The sequence below is a fragment of the Mesoplodon bidens genome, assembly GCF_964165515.1.
Source record: "Mesoplodon bidens genome assembly, chromosome: 2".
Classification (NCBI taxonomy): domain Eukaryota; kingdom Metazoa; phylum Chordata; class Mammalia; order Artiodactyla; family Ziphiidae; genus Mesoplodon; species Mesoplodon bidens.
In genome coordinates, this window is record NC_138177.1 from 150,775,265 (window position 1) to 150,791,014 (window position 15,750).

Below are 15,750 nucleotides of genomic sequence, written 5' to 3' on the forward strand. Positions count from 1 at the left end.
GGCTTCAGGGCAGGTGAAAGAACCGAGAAATCTGAGCCCAATGGGTTTATTACTTCTTTGTCTCTTCTGGCCGGGAGGCAGCGGCAGGGTAAACATTTCTCCTTCCAGCCGGCGGAAGTCTAGCGAACCACTGCGTTTCGAGGGGCCTGGGGAACCAGGACAGCCTGGGCCAGACCGATAGGCTGTCCTGGTTCCCCCTGGCCCTCCCATAACACACTCCGGGTCTGGGTTTAGGGATCCAGATCCCCATCCCCAAACAGACAAAGGGGCTCCTCCATTCACGTTTTTTACTAAAGCACCCACACAAGTTTCTGTGCAATGTACAAACACGAGCCGGCCCTGGGGCTACTGCCTTCTCTCTGAGGGGGGCGGGGCAAGAACCCAACTGATCCGAGCCCCATACGCCCCCATGCAAAGCCCAACCCCAAGATCCCAGGCATCGACACAGCACCCCCTCTGGTCCCCTCCTGGCGCTGCTCCTCAGCAGGGCGTACCAGAGTTTGCCCCCTACAATGTTGAGTGAAAAAGGTTTCCCCTCCCCTGGGAGCATGGGGGATCCCCAGGTCTGAGAATTCCCCCTGGAAGCGACATTGCCCCCTAGTCATACCTCCCACTCTTCCAGGCCCTAGGGGACTCAAGGGGGGGAAACTGAGGCACAGAGAGGTGGAGTGACCTGGCCCAGGCCACTCGGCGAGGCAGTGCAAGGGGCTGGCCCAACCCTGACATTGAGGGGGGCTGAACTGGGGAGGGAGGAGCAGGAAGAAGGGATGACCCCAGAGAGGGCCACACTTGAGGGGCCTGCCCAGGACAGAAGCTCCCCGAAGTAGGTTCTGAAACTTCCAGGTGCAGCTGGGGGGCCTACTGAAGACCCTCAGAAAACAGAGCCCACAGTCTCTGTCCTAGGGGATCTGTCACAGAGCAGCCACCAGCCAGGCTGTAGGTCAGTCCTCTAGCAGGCAATCCTTGGCACTGGTAGCCTTTGTCCATTGGTGTCAGCCCCGAGGGGGCCATGATGGGGGCCGCCCAATGTCCACGGTGATATTAGTGAACAGCGGTTGCCGAGACACTTCCAAGACCTGGTACCGCACTGACCCGATGCCGTCCCGCTTCATGGTCAGCTTCGTGTTTTGAATCTTGGTAAACCTAGATAGGATGGAAGTGGGTCCAGATCAGGGCTCACCACCAAACCCAACAGAGATCACTGGGGCCAAGGGGCACGCCATCCTGGCTTCTTCCTGGGGTGACTCGGTTCTCTTCGTCGCCCCCTCCACCTGCCTGGAGCTCTTTGGCTCTTGCAGCTACCCTCAAAAAAGAGATCTCACCCCCTTGAGTCCAGAATCACAACACCCTCACAAATCTTTCTCTCATCTCAGACCTAGACACAGGGCACCCCACAGGTACCTCAAATGCAACGTGTCCTGCATTGTATGCATCATCTTTACTCCTCACACCCATCATCTCTGTGCCATCTTCTCTGTTCCTCATCCTTTAGTCACTCCTTCACCATCTATTTATTGAGCAGTCCCCGTGTGCCAGGCGCGCTCTAAGCACCAGAGTCACAGCCATGAACAGGACAGCAAGGTCCTTCCTCTCGTGGCAAGTCTATTCCACTAAGGGAGACAAGTAACAGACAAGGAAGACATCAGCACGCTAAGGGAGACAGGAGAAGGAGACCAGGATGACTGCTGTGGAAGGGGTGCGTGCGGGCCATCAAGCTGACAGCAGAGGAAGAGCATTCCAGGCAGAGGTAACAGCACATGCTGACCCTACACTGGAAATGAGAATTTGCGCAGCTGAGTGGCTCGAGCTTAATGGGCCAAGGGGAAAAGCCAGAGTAGGATTAGCTGGGAGGTTAGAGCATGTATGGGCAGCCTCTGTTAAGTCAGAGGAAGCAGTTTTTTATTCTGTGGGTGAGAAGACACTGAGGGATTTTTTGCCCAGTTTCGGGGAGGGAGGGCGAGGGAACATGAACTACAGAAGAGGAAAGACAGAAAACCAGCCGGGCAAGAGGACGGAGGCCTCACTAGGGCAGAGGTAAAGGGAAAAGTGGACCAGCTCAGATGTTTGGGGGGTTGCACTGATGTGACCGGCTGATGGTCCGGACATGTAGGGTGAGGGAGAGAAGAATCCAGAACTCCTAGATCTGAGGCAAAAGCAACTAGGTAGATGAAACCAGCATTCACAGAGTTCCTTAAGCCAGAAACATCTTGCTATCAGGCCACTCCCCCACCTAAGGCAGACATCACAACTGAGGATGGCACCTAGACACGCTATTCCTGAAACAGGACCATGGCCCCGGGCATGTGCTTCCGGAGCTCCACCCACCCTCATCCCAACTGTTTTGATCCTCCCAGTCCTTCTGAGCTCAGTTCAGATCGCTCTCCAGAGCCATCCCAACACTGAGCGCTCTCCCTCAGATGCCCTGAAGCACCTCTTCTCCCAGCCTCTTGTCCTTTCCCTGCTCACCATGGTTTTTATCTGAACTGCCTTTTCATCAGCTCCCTGGACGCCTGGTGCATCGTGCTTCTGCCAAAGATCAACCCTCCGTCAGTGATGCCGCTTCCCTCCCCACTCTGACACGCTGGCTTCAGAGGAGGACATCCCTACTGGTCCCGTGTGGGCACGGCAGCGTCACACCATATGCGCCCAGGGCTCCGCCAATTCCTTTGGGCCTACTCTGCTTCCTCCTCCTGCTCCACCTGGCAGCTCTGCCAGCCCTTCACCTTCTTCAAACTCAAAGGGTGATCCTTCCAAACCCAAATCTGGTCCTGTCCCTTCCCCGCTGAAAACCCATGACTCGCCAACGCCTCTGGGACAAAAGTGAAACTCCTAAACTGGGATCAGTAGAGACCCCCTCTCCTGTCACTCCCAGCCTTCAGACTGAAGAGTTTCAGACTCTCAGCATATACAATGGACGTTCACATTCCAGACTCCTACACATACTATTCCTTTTATCCAGACTGGCCTCCTCCATCAGCCTGGTGAATATAGCACTGTGCCTAGGGTAGGTGTGTGACACATATTTGTAGAATGAATAACTCTTTTCAAACTCCAGTTTGCCATCACCTCCTCCAGGAAGCTTCCCACCATCACTCCCTCTTCTGCCAGGACAGCACCTTGCCCTGATCACCCGGTGCTGCCTCTGCTGGCCTCCCTGCCGAGAATGAACTTCACATGGGCTCTCCAGCCGGGACTGGGTCTGACTGCTCTGCGCCCTCTCGCCCCCTGCCCCTACATTTCACATGCCCTCAGGCACTCCTCCCACCCAGCATCAGACACCAATGTTGCTTCCTCCTCAGAGACCAGCCACCTACTCCAACCTCAGAGGGCTCGGCAATGATTTCCATTACCACCCCACATTGCTCGGGCCACCTCTGTTGGGTCCTCAGGCCCTGGAGCTGTGCCCTGGGCCCGCTATCTCTCGTCCTATCTGTTCTGGCACAAGTGAGGTCTGCGAGGGCACCGAGAGGAATGCAAGCTACTCAGTGACGATCTGAGCCCTGCCTTTAAACTTCAATCACTTCTAGAAATCAGGCCAGGGGTGAGAGCCAGATGGGGAGAGGCTGAGCTGGGGACTGGGGAACAGGGATCGGGGTGGTGGGAGTCATCTCTAGAAGTCAAGGGTCGGGGACCCTGGGATCACCTCTGGGGATCAGTGGCACTGGGACGTCACCTCTACGGAGCAAGGGGCCGGGGTGGTTGGGGTCGAGGGTCACCTTTGAGGGTTGGGCTCATTATGCTTGTCCCGGTCGTGCTTGATCATGCGGTAGCGGCCTATGCGGATGTCTGGGCGCGAGATCTTCATCCCAGCCAGGGAGATCCTGGGGACGGGGACAGCCGGGCTGGAGCAGGCGCCAGGAAGGGCGAAGAGCCCCGCCCGGTCTGCGCAACCCCCCCACCTCAAGCACCCAGCCTACTCCCCACCCTGTCCCCACTCACCGGTTGAAGATGTCGTCATCCTCACCACCCCAACCCCAGTACTCGTTGGGGAAGCCATTGATTCTCAGGAACTGGGATTTATTGAGGCCCGACACACCTCCAAAGTAGCCAGCATAGGGCAGCCTAGGGCACGGAAGGCAGGCATCAGTGAGGGGCCCCAGGGGATTTCAGATGGAGGCCCGGCAGCAAGGGGGCCACTGGGGCTGGGAGCGATGGCCTGGGTGGGGTGGGGAGGCCTGGGTCCACCTGGGAAGGGAGCCCTCACCGAAAGCCGAACTTGTCCATGGCAATGGCGAAGTGGCGAGGCTGGTCGCCACAGCGGTACAGGTTGCGGTCATCCATGGGCACCAGGTCCACGTCACTGAAGATGAAGCAGTTGTAGGTGGCGTCCTCCTTCAGCGCCTCTAGGAAACCCACATTGAGCAGCTTGGCCCGGTTGAAGGTGTCCTCACCGTGCTGGGGTTGGTGGAGGGGACAGGTCAGCTCTGGGCCTGAGACTTGGAGACACCTGCCACTTTACCACCGTCCAGAGCGGTCCCTGTGGGCCTAGTACTACTCCACCTGCCCCCACCGGGGCCCCCAGACTGTAGGGATCAAGGCCAGCTCTTTACCCTGGACCTGGCCTTGCAAGGCCTTTCAGGAATTGACTCCACCTTCTCTCTGGCCACTGCCCTCAGGTGCTGAGGCCCAGCTGTACTACATTCCTCCACGACCCCAGAACATGCCAGACTCTTTCTTGCCTCCAGGCCTCGGTGTTAGCAGTTCCCTCTGCCTGGAATGCTCTCCTTCTCTGCTTATCAAACTCATGCCTGGAAAGGCCTCCGTCACCAAACCTCCCCGCCCCAGTATAATTACTCATTTCCTCCCGTGCGCTTCACTTATGCCAGGGTCCATTCCAACTGTCACAATTTAGAGCTCTCCTTTCATTCATTCCTTCAAACATGCCACGTGGCCCTGTCGTTGGTGCCAGGCATCTTCTCTCTGCTGGTGTGGATCCTAGAGATGACTGGCCCTGAACACAGTTTCCCTACTGAGCACGTCACAGAGTGAGATGAACAAAACATGCCCCCAAATGACCAGCATCTAAGATGCAGAGACCACGAGGACTGAGCCACTGAGCCCCAGCCGCCTGTCCCCTCTGGCTCATACAGATCCACATCCAACTCCCTGGGCGGCCTCTGGGACCAGGACGGGACCAGGCTCAATTCACTTGTCTCCCCAACAAAATGATAAGCACAGTAAGCCTGGGATCCCCCGAGAAATGGGCTGCGGGACGAGGTCTCCTTGAGGCCAGGTTCCTGGCCATGTAGCCCCAAGCTCCAAATTCTGGCCAGAGCAAGGAGGGTTCCATGGAAGGAGGTGGCTGGCCCCTGAGCCCCCTGATCCAACCCATGCTCTCCAGGCTGGAGCCAGAGAGGCTCCTGGTCTTCAAGTGGGACCTTCTGGAAGGAGAGGAGGAGTAGCCCCTCCTCTTCACCAGCCAGCCTGGGCCCGAGGGGGTGGGAGCTGCTCTCCTGGACCCTGAACGGCCCAGCCCCCTGAACGGCCCAGCCCCACCTGCTCTCTTTTCTCCTTGCCCTGAACCTTCCCACCAGCCCTTGGAGCAACTGTCCATTTTCTCCTGGTTCACTGGCACTCCTTCCTAACCTCTCTCACCACCCCAGAGCCCTAGGTTTCTCCCACAGGGCTCATAAACATGCTCATTTCTCTCCCATCCAAAGAAAGCCCTCCCTCTAGCCACCACCCTACCTTTGCCTTCCCTTCTCAGCAGACGGGGTTTTTTTTGATCGAGAGTTGTCTCCAATTGGCTACTTGCATTTTGTCAAATCTGATTCCTTCTGCAACCCACTGCAATCTGCTTCCGCCCCCACCAGGCCCCTGAAATGGCTCTCGCTGGGCCCACCTTGTTGCTAAATCCACTGGACGCTTCTTGGTCTACATCCTTCCTTACTCCCCCAGCAAGCAGCACTCATGCAGCTGCCACGCTCCCTTCTTTTTTTTTTTTTTTTTTTTTTTTGCGGTACACGGGCCTCTCACTGCTGCAGCCTCTCCCGTTGCGGAGGACAGGCTTTGGACGTGCAGGCTCAGCGGCCATGGCTCACGGGCCCAGCCGCTCCGCGGCATGTGGGATCTTCCCGGACCGGGGCACGAACCCGTGTCCCCTGCATCGGCAGGTGGACTCTCAACCACTGCGCCACCAGGGAAGCCCCACGCTCCCTTCTTGATGCTTATTCCTGGGCCCCTGGGACACCAAGCTCTCCTGGGTCTCCTCAAACCTTTCTGGCCAACCCGCGTGGCCTCTGTGTTCTCTCTTTCTCCACCCATTCCCTTATGTTCTGGCTTTCTCCTCTCAGCTCCCAGGCCCCCTGGGCAGGCTGACATTGCTGGTTTTAGGCACCATCATCTGCGTACTGGTGGCTCACAGATCCCTCTCCACCTCAGACCTCACTCCTAGGTCGATTCATTTGTCCAACTGCCTGCTGAACATTCCTCTTATACTTCCCCCAGGCACTTAAATTCATCACATGCAAAAAAGAATTCAGAGTCGCACTCTCCCCCAGACCTGGCCTAGATCCTATGTTCCCATCTCATTCAGAGGCGCAGGCATCCACACTGCCAACAGTCAAGACAGAAACCCTCGAGATGTCCCGGCATCTCCCTTTCCTTACTCTCTGCTACTTGGGTCACATCTCTCCCCTCACCCACACGACTCCTGCCCGACTCGTATGCACATTCACCACCTCCTTCCTGAACATCGCAGCCTCTTCCCAACCGGGCCCCCTGCCTCCAGGCTCCCCTTCCACCCCACTGTCCACAAGCAATCAGAGCAATCTTTTTAATAAGCACACATACACATTACTTCCTCATTAAAGCCTCACAATGGTGCCCCATCACTTTCAGGCTAGAATCCAACTGTTTAAGATGCCTCCTAAGACCCTTCTGGATTTGGTCTCCACTAGCTCTTCCAACCTCATCCCTGCTACCCACCCTACATGTTGGACCCCATCCCTCAGCAGACAGTTCCCGAACACATGAGACCAGTTCTCTCGTTGGGGCCTGGGGCCTCCAGGTCTCTCTACATAAAATGCTTGCCTCCTCCAGTCCCTCCGCCGGCTGATGCCTGTTCATCCCTCAAGGCCCATCTCAATCGTCAATTTCCCACCCCAGGGCTGAACCAGGCCCTTTGGTGGTCCCACTGCCCCCTGCTCCAACTCCAGTCACACACCACTGTCCTGGAGTCTAAAGGGATCCAAGTTCAAGTCTGGGAATTCTCTGTGGGGAGGAGGGCCTGTATCAGATCCTCTCCAGGTTCCGGCAGCCAGCCCCAGCCAGGCCCATGGCAGGGCTCAGAGCCTGAGCTGAATTCCTGGATCTCAGCTGTGCTCAGCACTTGGCCCTAAGGCAGACTTGATCCCTCTTTCAGGTCTAACTCTCCCTCTGCTCGGGGCCCTCCATATCTCATAACCAGCATACCCTAAGCCGCCACCCCCGTGGATGGGGCCTACCACGGGTAGACAATGGCGCTCACCCCCTATCGAGGCCGTGCACACACCTGGCAGTGTGCACACCACCATTAACACACGTGCACTCCCCTGAATGCACATACAAACCTGCCTACACACGCGATGACATACACGTGCCTCCACACATACGTACACGTGTCCGCACAACCACTGGCAGACAAGCAGCCACGAATGCCCCCAACCCCGTGGCTGCACCAGCAGGCATGTGGGCCCCTCACCCACGGGTGCTCATAGGTTCCCTGGTGGCCGGTGGCCAGCCTGGGGGCCGCAGGCAGCACACCTGGTTGATGACATAGATGCCATAGCGCAGCCGCTGTCGCCTGAGGATGGGGTGCAGATAGTGGAGCCAGTAGCGTAGGTGGTGCTCCCGGTGTCGGAAGGGGATGATGACCGCCACCGTCTGGGCTGGCGTGCAGTCGGGCGGTGTATAGCGGCCGCCCAGGAGCACGCCTGGGTTTTCCCTCTGCACCCGCTCCAGGGGCATGGGTGAGGTGAACTCAATCAGCAGTCGGCCCACTGCAGGCAGGACGGTGGCAGGAATCAGGCCTGCATCAGAACCCAGGGACACCAGCCCTCTCCCTCCGCCTGGGGTGGGCAAGGGAACCCCAGGAACAGCCCTCTGACAACACACCCAGACCCTTGGCACCCCCGTGGGTCAAGACTCCACTCCCCCAGTCCCCTGCCCACCCCTAGAGGCAAGCCCCACCCTGCAGGCTCACCAAGACCAGGCGGCGAGTCAGGACAGGGTGGCAGGACAGGAGCCGTGGGGCCTGGCCGGGCGCTGGGAGCCTCGGGGAGCCCGGAGCTGGGGGCAGTGGCGTTGGGCCGAGAGCAGTTGGTGCTGCTGCTGGCGGCTGGGTGGAGGGCACGGGCGGGGCCTCGTGCACTGAAGCGGCTGAAGAAGGCCAAGTGCTGGGCGTAGACGTCAAAGTAGAGGATGACGGCCACGAGAAAGTGCAGCAGGCAGAGTAGGAGCACGGCCTTGCAGACGCGCTCCAGCGTCCCCCCGAGCAGTCTGCTCATCCCGCAGGCGGCCACCGGCCCGCCCAATGGGCCCGGGCATCCGGCTGCTGGCCTGAGCAGGGGTAGGAGAGAAACAGACCCAGGAGGTCAGGGCCGGAGGGGCTAGGCCACCCACCCACCTCCTGCGCACCGCTCACTTTCTTAGACCCGCATCCTCACACTTACCTGCTCACACACCCTTCGACTTACATTCTACCTGCAAATACACACAAACAGTCCCTGGCAACCCACTACTCCTACATCTTCACACAATGCCTTCCTTCCTCATCCTCATTGACACCAGCGCAGCCTCACCCACCCTCACACTCAGGTATGTGCCCTTATTGCCCGACTTCACACACACCCTATGGATTCCCAAGAACGTGGACATGTGACCTCTAGTTCACGCTGGCTCATACCTGAACAAGGAAACACGTTTACGTATAGACCCACATGTGTTCTCTGTACCCCAGAGAACAAACGCCCCACAGGCCAGCATCCTCAACCCAGGACTCCTGGTCTGGGGGAGAGAGACCATTTACTGAGTACTTACCATGCAAGAGCACTTTGTACTCAAGACTTCATTTAGTCCTCTGGGGAACACGGGGGACAGTGGTTTGGTTGGACAGGTTCCAGTGGCAAGCAAGCCAGGCCATCTGGGACCAGGCTGGGAAGTGGCCCTCAGCATCCAGGTGGCCCAAATTTGAACAAGACGTTTATGGGATCCCTTCCCTCTGGAGCAAGAGGTCAAAATACAGGGTGGGGCATCAGACACACCTCCCATAAGACCTCAAGGATTGGGATGAACTCTCTGGGGCCTGCCCAGCACTGCTGGTTCTGATTCCCAGAAAGGGGAACGCTTGGGCCCTGGAGACAGCATGTTAGGAGAGGGTCTTGCCTGGGCCATGGCTCTTAACTGTGGGTCCAACACAGCAGCAACACTTCTGTGGGGCACTTCTGGCAGTGCTTCAGAGAGCAGGGTGAGTCTCACTCAGATACATAGCATCACACAACCACACAGAAACCCGCAGTCCCAGCTACAGTCACCTGCAGTCAGATACACACAGAACTACATATAGAGTCACAGACACGCCTGGGTGACAGTAACAGCAACACAACGAGTCACGCACTCACAAACAAAGCCGCCGCTCCTGGACTTACAGAGTCACACAGATGGGCTCCCGGGCAGCTCACAACACCCAGACCCACGTGCAAATACTCCCACCCCTCCCTCTGGGGCAGGGGTTCTGGGTCAGGCTGCCAGGCTGCGAGGTGCGTTTGGGCGGGGCTGTAAGGCTGAGTGGCCTGAACACGTGGCACCCCGAGACCTGGAGGCAGCGAAGACAGGGTGGGTGTGGAGCCTGGCGGGGAGGGGGCTTGGAGGAGAGGATGTGGGGTAGGGGCCGAGGAAAGGGGAGCGAGGAGCGCCTCCCCACGCCACGAGGCCAGGGTGAGCGAGGACAATAAGGGCGGCTGGCTGGGAGCGGGCAGAGGAGCCCGAGGGGGGCGAGGAGACTCGAGGGATGGGGGTAGGGTGGGGTGACGCCAGGCCAGGGTCCGGCCGCTAGCGACTCTCACCGGGTCCTGGGCGGGGATCTCGGGGCCGCGCTCGGGGCACCCCTCGCGGGGCCGGGTCTAGAATCTCGGGGTCCCGAACTGGGGGCCGCGCGCGCCCCCCTCTCACCCGGCTCTCGGGGCTCAGCAGGGGGCGCCGCTACGGCTCCGGCTGGATTCCGGGCTCCGGCGGCTGCGAACGGCTCCGTCCCCCATGGCCCGGCCCCGCCGCCTTCCGCCTCCCCGGTCAGCGGCCCCCGCGGCCCCCGGGCCGCCTCCCGCCGCCGCCGCGGGCCATGGAGCCGAGCCGCCCCGGGGGGCAGGGCGGGGCCGGGCGGCCGGGCAGACCCACGGACCCGCCGACCGAGAGACCACAGCGCCGCCACCTCCCTCCCGCGCTACGGCGCCTCGGAGGGGCAGGCCGGGCCCGCGCGCCCGCGCGCGCGCCCCCGCAGCCCCCCGCCTCCAGCGCGCCCGTACCCGCCGCGCGCCTCCGACGCCCGCCCCTGCCGGCGGCTAAGCGCGACGGAGCGAGGGGACGGAGGACCAGGCAGGGGCGGGAGAAATTAATCAGACTCATCCAACGGGTTGGATTCGAGGTCCGAACCGGAGAGGGTGTGGATGGGTAAAAGCCATTACGGAGGAATGGGGTCTGGTCTGGGTTGGAGCGCACACTCAGCCAAAGAAGGGCACCTGGAAGTTAGGTCAACTCGTGCAGGGAGGTCAGGGATTTGTCAGCTCATCGATGGGAGCATGACTAAGGGTCCGCCAGAGGAGGGGGCTGCTAGTTAAAACTGGGCAGGACACTGAAAGGCGTAGACAGAAGTGTGTGGCAGGGGCTTCTAGGGAACAGGAGGTTGGACAGGAGTGGGAGGAGCTGGACATGGCCCCAAGGGATCAAACTAGTTACTGGCGGGGTATGATGCTGGGACGGGCAGAGGCAAATGAATGGGTTCCAATGCCCCAGGGGTAGAAATGATGGATGCCTGAGGGTAGAGCCAGGTAAACAGATGTGGCTAACTGGGGCTGGGCTGACCAGAGCCCTGAGGGCATGGGACTAGGACACGTCCTTTCCCCACACAAACACATGGGCCCATATACCTAGACTCCCCCCTTCCCTTCAGTAAAGATGTTCAGAGTTACAGAGTCCTCAGCCCAGCACACTTTCCTTCCAACCCAGGAGCCATCGTTGTCCACAGCAGAGACAGTGTGTATGAGTCGGAAAGTTGGCAAGAAGCTGGCATGAAGTTGAGAACTACAGGCCTGTTTACCCTTCCTCTGTGAAAGGAGGTGGCGAAGAAAGGCAAGAGAAGCAGCACTGACCCAGACAAATACCATGTTTATTTCACAAACACTGGGAAGATGGGTTGGAGGTGGAGGTGGGACACGGGTGCCAGGTTGTACACAGTCAACAGCAGCCCACTCCCCACACTGCAGATCCAGCCAGGCAGTGCCTCCAAGTGGACAGGCAGCAGAAGTGAGTGCAGGGAGGGCCCTGAACACCAAGCCCCCTGAAAGCCTAAGGGGCACAGCTCCAGCTGTCCCGGGAAAACCACAAATAAATAAGAGTGGGGCACGGCCCCACCCACACAAATCGTCTAATCACCCATCTTCACTCTGGAGGTCTGCAAAAGAAGAACAGGAGAAATCAGTCAGGGACAGAGAAATAGATTAGACAATGACAAATGACAGATGATCAGACCCATGGCAGGATGGACAGACCACAACAGATGGATGACTGGACCAGGATGGACATGCTGTGACAAACACAGTGAACAGGGACACAGAGACAACTACAGAGTTCAACTGTGGGACAGACAAGATAGAGAGAAGTGGCATATGGACAGTGCCAGTCACCAAGTGTCAACCCAGTCAGGCGCCCACAGTCACTCAGACACTCAGGCTGATCCTTAATCACACACACCTCAGATGTGCTGTCCTACTGACATCACAGTCAAACACACCAAGACGGACTGAGACAGACGCATCCCAACCTGGTCTAGACTACAAAGACAGCGAGGAACAGACAAAATAACAGAACAGGAAAGAGAAGCTAAATCTTTTGTATATAGACACAACAGACAAAAAAAGACAGTTGTCAGTGATACTACATTGAAGACAGAAATAAATGGAAAACTTCAAAAGGGGAAAACCAAAAGATGGGAACTAGGTGGTGGAAACTGTTTAAGAGGTTCTTATGGTTACAGGTGTAGACGGGAGCACTGTGGCTCCTCCAGAAGAAGGGTGAGGCTGGGTTGGGGACAAGGACAGAGGAGCTTCCCAGGGGGATTCAGCACCTGAAGGATCGCAACGATGACCCCAAAGAGGCCGATGGCACTGCCAAAGATCTCCACGATGAGAATCTTTACAAAGAGGCTGGGGTTCTGTGCATCAGCCAAGGCGGCGCCACTGCCCACGATGCCCACGCACACTCCACAGAAGAGGTTAGACAGGCCCACTGTGAGGCCAGCCCCAAACATGGAGTAACCTGGAGGGATGGAAGGGGAGCACTGAGGCCAAGCCAGACACGAGGAGAGATGAGGGCAAGGGATTCAACATGGACTAATGGGGCCAGCCACCACCCCAACTCTACAAAGCAGGCCAAAGTAGGTGAGAGAATATCAAAATGAAGAATCTAAGCTGGGGCACGCACTGGAGGGGGAAGCAGCTGTGAAGCCCCAACTTTTTGCCTTCACACACCCACCTACCTGCATGGTAGTTTCGATGGCCAATGGCCTTGGGGTCAGTAGCACTGAAAGGCTGAGGGAAGCAGAGAAATAATCAGAAATCGCCCCCTACTCCACTCCCCCTCCTCCACCATCACTAAGTAATATATAAACACCCTGGAATAGATGCCCACCCCACCTAGGCCTCCATACCTCAGCCATGTTGCTAATGACAATCGCCATGATGATGCCATAGATGGCCACAGCCTCACAGAAGATAATGCTGGTAGTGGTAGCGGGGGATTAGGGGGTGGAGAGGAGAAAGAGTTGAGAAAGAAGCCAACCTTCCTCCCTGAAGAGTCTCCAGCCACCTCTCCCCTACTGACATCCGACCCCAACAGGAGGCTGGTCAGGAGCAGCACATCAGGCAGGTCAAATGCACAGGCAGCTGCCAATGCAGTTGGTTCTGACAACCTTACAAGGGTCCTACACTTACCTGACCAGGTTCTTGGTCTTAATCCTGGGGGCCTTCACCCCTCCCCCAATGATGGAAGAGCCAGTGATATAGATGCCCCTGGTGGACGAATAAGAAACCAATGAGCAGAGCCCAATCCTGTCATTGCCCCCAAGATGACTAAGAACCCAGTGACACCACTTGCTATGATTCAGCCCCTCCCCTGACCCATGACCCCAACACTTACCATGCTGCCCCAACCACAGACAGAGAGATAGCTAGGCCAATGCCCAGGTTTGACCACATGAAGGGGGAAGTCTCCGTCAGGAACCTGGTGTGCAGACGGGGGAAGACAATTCAGCCCTGGTGGAGAAGTGGGCACAAAATCCACCCCCACCCCCCCTCCAACACCCCCAGTCCTCGATGCTGAGACAAAACACTTCATGTTTCCCAAAGGTCCCCATCCCAGACAGCCGGGGGGTGGGGTGGGGTAGGGATAAGATCAGAGAGGGCAGGCTGCAAAGAAGCTCCCAGGGGAAACCTCTCCCTTACCATGCCACATCAAAGCGGAAGCCCAAGTCAAAAATGGTGTAGCAGATTCCTGCAGCAGTGAGAAAAACGGGGGTTAGGGACTGCTCTCTAGAGAGAAGCGCCACAACTTAGGCAAGAAGTTACTGCCCAGCTGATGGGCCACCTTCCCAAAAGGTCTGCCTACACCTAAGTCAAGGGAGGGAGAGTCCTCTGGCTGGCCCCACATAAAAGCACAGCTGCCTATACAAATTCCTCTACTCAGACCTCCATTTTCTGCCCCTCCTTCAGGAACATATCCCCTCTGTGACACCACCTCCCAGACCCAGACCCATCAAGGGGAGCCGGCAGGCCTGAATACCCAGGAGGAGGGGAGGGAGCAAGAACTCTGGCCAGGCCCCACCAGATGCAGCCAGCCTAGTCCGAGCCGCTGTTTACCCAACACGCTGTGGGTGTCGGGGGAGAGCAAGACTACCGGGAAAAGAGGAACTGGAGCAGCCGGCTCGTGACCCAAGCAGGCCGGTCAAGAGCAAGAGAGGGACGACAGCAGGGAGCGAGGGAGAGGGGCGGCAGTGACAGAAACGGGCAAGGGCTGAGCTCGCGGTTCCCACCGAGCCCTGCCCGCGCCCCTCCCCAAGCAGCTGGAGATACGGGTCTCCTCTGTCGGGGTCAGAGGCCCGGACAGACGAGAGGCAAGTCCAGGAGCCCGGGGTGCAAAGCCCGCGCCGGGGCCCAGTATTCCCAAGCCTCCGCTTCCCCGCTGGGCTCCAGCCGGGCTAGCTCGGCCCGATGCCGGCCCCGCCCGCCAGGGCCCGTCCTCACCCACGACGAGCAGGCAGGCCCAGAAGGCCACGAAGACCCCGGAATAGAGCAGCACTAGCCCAGTCATGGCGGCAACGACGGCGGGTCTCGGGTCGGGGGCGGGGTGGGGGGCCGGAGCTCAAACCTCGTCCCGGCGTCCGCCGTCCGCCCCGCAGTGTCACCTGACTCACCCACGTGACCACACGCCGGGCCTGGCGCCCCGGCGCCGCAGGTCTAGAACTTGGTGATGCCGGAAGTGCGGACGCAGAGGATTGTGGTGGTTGTAGTCTCGCACCCCTAAGGGCCTCGCATTAACTTCTTACTGAGTACGTCGACCCCTTGCCTGGCCGGTCAGTCTCGCGTCCGACCAAGCTCGCTCCTTCTGCGCCCCGACACTCCGCCCTGCTCCGGCCCACCAGCCCTGCTTTCCTGCTCGCCGCCGCCCTAGCTTAGTCTCCAAGCCAGTGCTGATCTCGCAGGCCTCCCCACGACCGTCCCACCCAGTTCCGCGAGGGTATCCGCTCCGTCCCTCACTGAGCTCATGCTGTTTCCTCTGCCTGAAGCACGCTTCTTCGTGCTCACCCCCTGGCCCAGCCAACACCTACTGGTCTTGGGATACCATTCCCCCAGGAAGGGTTCCCTAACCAGAGGCAGGGGAGTGCGCCCGCTCTGGGCTCCCCCGCCGCCCTGGCGATCCTTATGAAACTTAAGTAAGATCATGTCACTCTCTTTGAAATACCTCGGAGGCCCCCATTTCGCTCGGAATAAAAGCCATAGTCCTTAAAATGGCCTACTAGGCCTCTACTGTTGCGGCTCCCCATGCCTCTTACCCTACTTCATCTCCTAATACTTCCCCACTAACTCCCTCCTCTGACTGACTGCACTGGCCTCCTGGCTATTCCTTGAACACACCAGTCACACCCTCAACGCGTTGCACTTGCACTTGTTCCCTCTGCTTCTCCAAATTATACACGTGGTTCATTCCTAACTTCAGTCTTCGCTCACCTTCAAAAGGCCTTCTCTGACCATCCTGTTTAATATTGCAGCCCCTTCTCTTGCACTCCTTCCCAGCTTTACCATAGCCCTTATCACCATTCTGCATACTAAGTGTTCTGTGTCTATCTCCCCCACCACGAGAATGTAAGCACCATGAAAGGATTCCTGAGCTCACTGCTGGATTTCCAGTGCCTGGCACACAGTGGGTGCTCAATACATATCTGTAGAATACATGATTGGTGCCCACCTTGTCCCAGTTACCACGGTCGGTTTACAGAACTGCCTC

The 15,750-nt window shown here is 58.3% G+C and overlaps 2 protein-coding genes across 3 annotated transcripts; both read right to left on the reverse strand.

Annotated features, from left to right (window-relative positions):
• Positions 1-30: 30 nt before the first annotated feature.
• Positions 31-10,407, reverse strand: B4GALT2 (beta-1,4-galactosyltransferase 2). Of its 2 annotated transcripts, none has more exons than XM_081223892.1 (7): positions 10,044-10,407; positions 8,183-8,538; positions 7,744-7,979; positions 4,205-4,395; positions 3,940-4,062; positions 3,717-3,821; positions 31-1,143 (listed from the first exon to the last, which is right to left on the reverse strand). In XM_081223892.1, the coding sequence occupies exons 2-7, from the start codon at positions 8,484-8,486 to the stop codon at positions 993-995; spliced, it is 1,110 nt and encodes a 369-aa protein (XP_081080018.1). In that variant the 5' UTR covers positions 8,487-8,538; positions 10,044-10,407; the 3' UTR covers positions 31-992. The 2 variants fall into 2 exon arrangements, with proteins under 2 accessions (XP_081080018.1, XP_081080017.1); XM_081223891.1 differs by having other exon boundaries at positions 10,150-10,238.
• A 931-nt stretch (positions 10,408-11,338) lies between these two features.
• ATP6V0B (ATPase H+ transporting V0 subunit b) lies at positions 11,339-14,660 on the reverse strand. The gene is made up of 8 exons (XM_081224892.1): positions 14,490-14,660; positions 13,692-13,740; positions 13,387-13,470; positions 13,182-13,259; positions 12,899-12,968; positions 12,728-12,779; positions 12,317-12,507; positions 11,339-11,644 (listed from the first exon to the last, which is right to left on the reverse strand). Exons 1-8 carry the CDS (start codon positions 14,554-14,556, stop codon positions 11,618-11,620), a joined length of 618 nt encoding a protein of 205 aa, XP_081081018.1. The 5' UTR covers positions 14,557-14,660; the 3' UTR covers positions 11,339-11,617.
• Positions 14,661-15,750: the final 1,090 nt, after the last annotated feature.

Excerpts from the sequence above, each read along its gene's own strand:
- B4GALT2 (XM_081223892.1), bottom strand. The coding sequence starts at position 8,486 with ATGAGCAGACTGCTCGGGGGGACGCTGGAGCGCGTCTGCAAGGCCGTG. Across the intron at positions 7,980-8,182 it reads TGACTCGCCGCCTGGTCTTG|TGGGCCGACTGCTGATTGAG; the intron begins GTGAGCCTGCAG and ends TCCTGCCTGCAG. Across the intron at positions 3,822-3,939 it reads GATGACGACATCTTCAACCG|GATCTCCCTGGCTGGGATGA; the intron begins GTGAGTGGGGAC and ends CCCCGTCCCCAG.
- ATP6V0B (XM_081224892.1), bottom strand. The coding sequence starts at position 14,556 with ATGACTGGGCTAGTGCTGCTCTATTCCGGGGTCTTCGTGGCCTTCTGG. Across the intron at positions 13,471-13,691 it reads TTCCGCTTTGATGTGGCATG|GTTCCTGACGGAGACTTCCC; the intron begins GTAAGGGAGAGG and ends TCTGCACACCAG. Across the intron at positions 12,508-12,727 it reads CCATCGAAACTACCATGCAG|GTTACTCCATGTTTGGGGCT; the intron begins GTAGGTGGGTGT and ends CCATCCCTCCAG.